This window comes from Aquarana catesbeiana, linkage group LG05 (genome assembly GCF_042186555.1).
Source record: "Aquarana catesbeiana isolate 2022-GZ linkage group LG05, ASM4218655v1, whole genome shotgun sequence".
Taxonomy (NCBI): Eukaryota; Metazoa; Chordata; class Amphibia; order Anura; family Ranidae; genus Aquarana; species Aquarana catesbeiana.
The window spans coordinates 253,224,222-253,232,370 of NC_133328.1; the positions used below are offsets into that span (position 1 = coordinate 253,224,222).

The 8,149-nt window shown below is 45.8% G+C and overlaps 1 protein-coding gene across 1 annotated transcript; it reads right to left on the reverse strand.

Annotated features, from left to right (window-relative positions):
• Nucleotides 1–228: 228 nt before the first annotated feature.
• Nucleotides 229–7,573, reverse strand: LOC141145990 (uncharacterized). Its single transcript, XM_073632775.1, has 6 exons — nucleotides 7,356–7,573; nucleotides 6,534–6,712; nucleotides 6,358–6,414; nucleotides 4,433–4,504; nucleotides 2,730–2,792; nucleotides 229–795 (listed from the first exon to the last, which is right to left on the reverse strand). Exons 1-6 carry the CDS (start codon nucleotides 7,571–7,573, stop codon nucleotides 254–256), a joined length of 1,131 nt encoding a protein of 376 aa, XP_073488876.1. The 3' UTR covers nucleotides 229–253.
• Nucleotides 7,574–8,149: the final 576 nt, after the last annotated feature.

Genomic DNA, 8,149 nt, shown 5'->3' on the forward strand with positions numbered 1-8,149 from the left:
GATAGCATGTGTGTTATTATCAAGCAATAAGCAACCAGATATGTAATAAAGTGTAAAATATCACATAATAATCAAAATAAAGGCACTAAAGTATGCTTTTATTTGGCAAAAATTATTTGCATTTATTTGCACAAACAAACGTAGAAAAATAACATGTATGTTAACACGTATACATATATATATATATATACAACTCTAAACAAAACGGTGAACTGAGCTGCTTTGGGTCCTGGGGCAGAGGAAGAACTAACCCTCAGTTTTCAGAAGGAGAGGGTTCTCTGCTGCTTTCTGTACTAACAGACGAGCTCCCAGGCAATGGAGCATTGTGCCTGGAAATTGCTTCCATCAGTGAGAGTCTCAAATGCTCCATTGCCTGGTTGTGCTGTTGGTTTACGCGGCTCAACAACAATTCAAAATGGTCCATTTGCTGTCTGCCTATGAGATGTATGGTCCGGGTAAGCCTTCTCATGTCCCGTGACTGCCTTCGATTTTCAGTTGTCAATCTCCTCACTTCACTAAGGAGCCTCTCAATTTGTGCAGTTAAGCCCAGTGCAGTTGGCAACCGGACAGGAGGTGGCGACTGCAGTACATGCACACTGGGAGCAGCAGTACATGGTGGCAGCAGCATGCCTGAACTTTGGCCCCTGACCTCCTCCTCTGGCCATGGGGAGAAGGCAGGAGTCTGTGACATAGCAGGTCTCAATTCTGGCTCATTCTGCAGCTCTATACCCTCCAAAATAAGGACAGACGAGTGCGGGCTGCACTGCGCTCTCCCCTCTGGCTGGTCTTGTTGATCTAAAATAGAAGAGATAGCAAATGTTGACGATAGCATTCATAAACAATTCTAGGTTACACATACAAACATTAGGGTTGATTTACTAACACTGGACACAGTGCTAACTCTGGTGAAGCTATGCAGAAACCAATCAGCTTCTAACTTTAGCTTGTTTAATTAGGCTTTCCCAAAAAAATCTGGAAGCTGATTGATTTCTCTACAGAGCTGCACCACATTTTGCACTGTAATTTTGTGTAAATCCACTTCATTGTTTACTACTTTAAAACACAACACTTCACTGTATGATTTCATGGAGAAGTGATTGAAGTATGAGTTGTGTGTATGAAAATGGATGGTAATATCTTTTATATGTTAACCCTTTCATGACTAAGCCTATTTTTGACATTTGGTGTTATTACTGGATGCAATTCATGTGGTTGTATATATTGCCTTGTCCTGTATTACAACTGTATATGTTATTGTAATATTGAGATATATATATCTTTTTTAAAATGGCTTTCTATTAAAAATATAGTTTTTATCCTATCACCTTCTTTTCACCTTTTTGTACTAATACCCAACTACCTTCAGTACCGAAATAGTCCCCTGTGTTTTTCCCTGTGTGTGGGGGGTTGGGACATCTGCCGACAGAAGCAGCGAACTGCGGCTTTCCCTACTCCCTGCCTCCCTTTGTAGTAGATTGTTGGGATGATGGTACTTTACATTTGGTAACTTAACTATTTAATCATAGGCGCTCTGTCCTATTGTTTACAAGTTAAAGTCCGTATTTTTTTGCTATAAAATTACTTAGAGCCTCCAAACATTATATATATTTTTTTGCAGAGAATCTAGAGGATAAAATGGTGATTGTTGCAATATTTGTTATCACACGGTATTTGTGCAGCGGTGTTTAACACAACATTTTTTTGGTAAAAGGGACACTTTCATGAATTTAAAAAAGAAAAAAACAGTAAAGTTAGCCCAATTTTTTGGTATAATGTGAAAGATGATGTTATGCCGAGTAAATAAATACCAAACATGTCACGCTTTTTAATTGCACGCACTCGTGGAATGGTGACAAACTACGGTACCTAAAAATCTCTATAGGCGACTCTTTAATTTTTTTTTACGGTTACCAGGTTAGAGTTACAGAGGAGGCCTAATGCTAGAGTTATTTATCTCGCTGTGACGATCGCGGCGATACCTCACATGTGCGATTTAACCACCATTAACATGTGCGGGCGCAACTTCCGTATGCGTTTTTTAGTGAGCGAGCTCGCGGGGACAGGGGCGCTTTAAATTTTTGGATGACTTTTATTGCTGTCACAAGGGATGTAAACATCCCTTGTGACAGTAATAGGTGGTGACAGGTACTCTTTATGGAGGGATCGGGGGTCTTTTAGACCCCCGATCCCTCCTTTGCACTTCACAGTATTCAGATCGCCATTTTGGGCAATTCTGAATACTGTATATTTTTTTTAAAACAGGCGCCACTGGCAACCGAGTAGACGGGAAGTGAGGTCATGACGTCCCTTCCGCATTTACAATTAGAAGAATGGAACGAAGCCGCTCTCAGCTTCGTTCCAGACTGTCAGCAGCCGGCAGTAGCCGAGATGGCGGATTGGTGATCGGCCTTCCGGTGGATCGGGAGGCCTGGTAAGAGCAGCAGGAGGCGGCGGGAGGGGGGGGGGGGAGTCCCCTCTCGCTCCTCCGGTATAACAGCCGAGCAGCTTTTAGCCGCATCGGTTGTTATACTTGGAAAGCCGATCGCCCGCTCTACAAAACAGTAACGGGATGATGCCTGCAGCTGCGAGCATCTTCCCGGTATAACCCCTGAAAGTCTAGGCTGCACATCTGCGTACGCTCGGCGGGAAGGGGATAATAATGACTGTGTGTAATGTGTAGATGATTATGGTGTGTCCTGTTTCTTTATATTGGCAGCTTGTGTACTTACCCTGAGGAGTATTGGGCCGCTGTTTTCTGCCAGATGACGCTGGAGGGATACGGCTGGGGCTTTCTGTTAAAGATGGAAGAAAAGAGTCAAGGTAATGTTCCAAATAAAGTTAAGTCAACAGCGCTATTTATTTTTGCCTGTTATAAGTTGTACTACAACATCAAAGCATTATAAATAAAAGGTACCCCAGATGTATCCTGACTCCTTGTGTCATAAATAACTGTATTCCTAACTTATTGGCCCAACTGTAATTGCCCAAAAATATACTGACACAAAGATCGAAGTAAAATGTCTGTTTTCTTTTGGTTGACGATCCTTTGGAGGCAAAGTATCAAAAATGTTTCCCTTGTATCTGTGTAAACTACTTCCATGGTCCCTCCCTACCGCTCTGCACCGACTCGGAGGACGAACCACATTCTGCAGATACACCATTGTAACTACCAGTTAATCCACCATAACTGGCATTCCACCGGGGACCCATACCTTAGATGGGTCCCAATCATCTGAGCAAAGCAAGTTATTTTAAAATACCTCCAAAGACCCAACCGAACGTACCCTGTAAAATAAACAAAAACAACCAATACAACAAAAAAGTAAGCATAGAAGGAACCAAGCCGATGTAGGGAGGAAGGGCGGGCAGGAATGCTTCTCCTCCTCGTGTACTCCTAGGATGTCTGGTTTCACCTTGTCTCCCCCACACTCCTGGCTTTTTGCAGTCCCTTCTCCACGCTGTCTGCCCAATCCCCTGCAGCCCCATGTTGTCTGACAACATGTTTTTATCCCGACTTGCCCGGCTTCCCTATGCTCCTAATCATGCTAGCACTACGTTGTTTTTTTTATGTTTGGGCTTCGAGCTAATACTCTGTCTGTACTCACAAAAAAGTGCACTGAGGTGAATTAAAGTGGATTGTATACCCTACTTTGTCATTTTAACACTACAGGTGATAAGGCTTACTGGTACGTAAAATGAATATTATTTAGGAGATATCCTCCTCAGATGCAGCCGCTGAGGCCAGCGGTGGTGCATGTGCTCTGAAGGTCCGCTGGACCCTGCAGAAAAATCAAACCTCTTCACCAGTAAAAGGACTCCCACGCACATGTGTGGGAGAGACCTCATTGCAGCTCTGGCCACTCAGAAGCGCCGGAGCCCGCGACCGCGGAAGAGACGGTGAGGCAACGTGTCAGCCCGCTCAGCGCTGACTGGGTCGGCCTGCAGGGGCCTCGTTCTAAGGTATTTCATAGAAATTCATAATGTGCTATTATTATGCGATGCATACTAGCACATTATGCCATTGTCTTGCAAGTTTCTTTTTTTTTTCTTCTGTGGTTTAAAGCCGCTTTAATTTGCACTGGAACTGTAAAATCAAATCTAAAGTTGCTAATGTGTTAAAACAGATGTTATATTTTTTGGCAAATTGAACAAATTGAACAATGAATGTTTTGTTTACATATACTATACTATACCCCCCTCTTTTATTACACAATCCCATGCTTACTTCAGTATCCTCAGTTCCCCCCCTTCACTTCACAGTTTCCCCTTCACAGTCGTGTTCTGAAGGTATGAGGTGTCATATGAATTTGAAAATGGACCTTAATAATAATAATGTGTATTAGATGATAATGCCTGTGTGTATATAATATCATGGACATAGATGAATGATGATGATGGTGTGTCCTGTTTCTTTCCAGATTCCACTACTTACCCTGAGGCGTAATGGTCCGCTGCTTCCTGCCAGTTGATGCTTCTGGAGAGTCCGGGATACGGATCGGGCTTTCTGTTAAAGACGGAAGAAAAGACAAGAGTCAAGGTAATGTTCAAGATAAAGTCAACAGCTTTATTTATTATTTTTGCCTGGTATATGTTGGACGACAACAACATATTTTATAATCAAAGCGTAAAAAAGTGCACTGAGGTGAATTAAAGTGGATTGCATACCCCACTTTGTCATTTTTTTACCTACAGGTAATCCTATAATAAAGCTTACCTGTAGGTAATATGAATATCCCCTAAACCTGTACGGTTTAGGAAATATCCACCTCGGATGCAGCCGCTGACGTCAGTGGCGGTGCATGCGCTCTGAAGGGCCGGCGGACGCCGGACGGTTCAGAAAAATCAAAGCACCTCGCTGGAAACTGGACTCCCACACACATGCGTGGGAGAGACCCCATAGCGCCTCCAGCCACACACAGCGTCGATGCCCGGAAGAGAAGGCGAGGCAACGTGTCATAGCGCTGGCCAGGTTGGGCTGCTGGGGCCTCGTTTATTTTATAATGTGCTAGTATGTGATGCATACTAGCACATTATGCTATTGTCTTGCAGGTGTTTTTTTTTTCTTCCGTGGTTTACTACCGATTTAATTTGCACTGGAAATGTTAAAATCTAATCTAATCTGAAGTTGATGATGTGTTAAAACAGATGAGATGATATATTTCTTGGCAAATTGACCAATTAATATTTTGGTGAATAGCCTGCCCTTTTATAGTACACCCCCCTCTTTTATTACACAATCCCATGATTGTTTTAGTTTCCCCATGACAGTAGTGTTCTGATCTGAACACCCTTCACAATGGTATCTTCTCCCCCACCTTCATAGCACCTGAGTACACCTGTGTCCTCTGCCCTCCCCCTTTGCATCCTAACCCCCCTGCAACTCGACCCTCCTTCACATCACAGCCTCGGCACCTCTGGCCCCCTTCACATTACACAGCCCCCTGCATATTTGGCCCCCATCACATTACACAGCCTCTGCACCTTTGACACTTTCACATCCCCCCTGCAGCGCTGCCCCATCCTACCTTATTTGGGCACACAGAGCCGGAGACACAGCAGCACTGAATAATGGGTGGGAGCAGGAGGTGCTGCTGAAGTTAACCAGCAGTTGATTGGTTGCTAGGGCCGCATAGCAACCAATCACCTGCTGTTTAACTTGTGAAGTTATTTTCAGCATTTCTGCGATAGTGACAGCGGCAGAGGGAGGCAGACAGAACCGTCACCTAAATGGCTGGATTGTGGCGTTCCAAGTGGCACAGTGACTTGGTCCACATCTGGCCCACAGTCCGCCATTTAGTGATGCCTGCTTTAAATGTTAAAGAGGAGGGCCAGTCAAAAAAAAAAATTAAAAGTCAGCAGCTACAAATACTGCAGCTGCTGACTTTTAATTGGACACTTTCCTGTCCCTGGGTCCAGCGATGCGGGGGATCGAAGCCCCACTCGTCTCCCCCTCCGTTCAGTGGCGCCGGCATTGCAACTGTGGGCGCCGGGCTGTGGCTTCACTGCCTGGCACCCACTGCGCATGCGCGAGCGGCGCCGCGCGCCGTGATTGGCCGCTCAGTCACCTGGGACCTATAATGGGTCCCAGATGATTGACAGGAGGGAGGGAGCAGAGCTGAGCCCTTCCTGTGCCGAGGGGGAAGTGATGTCACCAGCCCAGGCACTGGAAGAGGCAGATTACGAGGGACCCCCTAGCAACAGGCATTTAGAGGTAAGTAAAAAAAAAAATATCCAAATGTTTTTTTTTATTTTTTTTTTTAGGCACAATCATGACTTTTTTTTTTTAGGATGGAACACCACTTTAAATAGAAGTTTATCATTAATTATACATCCTTTGTCTTTGTGTTAGGTACTCACCAGAATGTCGATGGGATGGACTTGGAGCTGATCGCTCTACAGATGATGTTTCTCGATCTGGAAAACATGTATGTAAAGAAAAACGTAAGTTTCACTTGCATAGTCATAAAAAATAATAGTGAGCTTGAAACAACCATATAACAGCAATATATAATGATATATTTCATTTTACTCACCAACAGCTCTTTGATGTGGACCCCTGCTGCTGACTCCAGGGACATCCTCTGCCAGAAGGCCAAGGCCATCTTTCAGCTTTACCTCGCACTCACGTAACTCAACAGGCTTTCCCCTAATATGCTCTCCCCGTAGACGCTTCTTCAGCTTTTTGATGACTGCTGCCCAACAATCATAGAATCTGCACATGAAAAATAAACATTATTAGTTACATAAAATAGAAACCAAACTGATTTATTTTTTTGAAAAGCAACCTGTCGTTTCACACAGTGATGGTTTTTTATGTTACAATATTTCCATGTATGTTAATGTTCTCTTCTGTATGTGGCTGTGCCAAATAAATAGTTTTGTAAAGTAGAACTGTTAATTTTTATTGACTATTACACTGTGTATTTTTTACAAATGTGTGTTCTAAGAGCCCTTTCACACTGGGGCGGTTTGCAGGCGTTATTGCGCTAAAAATACCGCCTGCAAACCGACCCGAAACAGCCGCTGCTGTCGGGCTTTCACACTGAAGCGGTGCGCTGGCAGGAGAAGAAAAAAACTCCTGCAAGCCGCAACTTTGGAGCGGTGAAGAAGCGGTGTATTCACCGCTCCTTCCCATTGAAATCAATGGGACAGCGCGGCTATACTGCGCCAATACCGCGGCAATACCGCGTCTATAGCCGCGCTATACGAGCGGTTTTAACCCTTTTTCGGTTAAAACCGCAACGCTGGCGGCCGAATACCGCTGCAATAACGACGGTAAAGCAGCGCTAAAAATAGCACTGTTTTACCGCCGACGTCCCCACCGCCCCAGTGTGAAAGATTATTGGAATAATTACCTGTGTCTGACGCCAGTGGTGGGCCTGCGATACTTGGAGACCACATTCACGGAGTCCCGGACTCGTCCCCAGCCTGCTGCTTTCTCGGATGTTGGCACGGTTTGGCAGAAGAGTGTCACTTTTTCTCTTAGGACTGCAGCAACCAATGCAGCATTCTCCTCTTGGGTAAATATAGGCCCCCTTGATCTTTGTCGCTTGCTTTGGTGGGGTTGCTGCATGTCTGAGTCCGCACTCTCTGATGTAGTGGGGGACACATGTCTCCGTTTTTGGCCATGCTTCCGCTCCACTCCACCTCCACACTCTCTTCCAGGCCTTGGCTCCACTACAGGCCTCCGTTCACCTCCACGCCTCTCCCCTCCACTCCTCCTCTCCCCAACAATACTCTCCCCTCCATGCCTCTCCTCCCCTCCGCTCCTCCTCTCCTCAACAATACTCTCCCCTATACGCCTCTCCTCCCCTCTACGCCTCTCCCCTCCACGCCTCTTCTCCCCTCCACGCCTCCTTTTCCCTCTACGCCTCCCATCCCCTCCTCTTCTCTCCTCCCCTCCACACCTCTCTTCCCCGCCTCGCCCCTCCCCTCCACGCCTCCCCTCCATGCCTCCCCTCCCCTCCACGCCTCTCCTCCCCTCCACGCCTCTCCTCCCCTACACGCCTCCTCTCCCCTTCACGCCTCCTCTGCCATGAGTCCCCTCCTCCACTCCTCCGCTCCCCTCCACTCCTCTCCCCTGAGTCCCCTACTCCACTCCTCCGCTCCCCTCCACTCGCAGTCACAGCAAAAACTCTCATACCAACAC

Bases quoted from the DNA above. Each gene is read 5' to 3' on its own strand.
- LOC141145990 (XM_073632775.1), bottom strand. From the start codon at position 7,573: ATGCAGCAACCCCACCAAAGCAAGCGACAAAGATCAAGGGGGCCTATA. The intron at 6,415-6,533 runs GTGAGTAAAATG...CATGTTTTCCAG, and splicing joins TCCACATCAAAGAGCTGTTG to ATCGAGAAACATCATCTGTA. The intron at 4,505-6,357 runs GTGAGTACCTAA...CGTCTTTAACAG, and splicing joins TCCATCCCATCGACATTCTG to AAAGCCCGATCCGTATCCCG.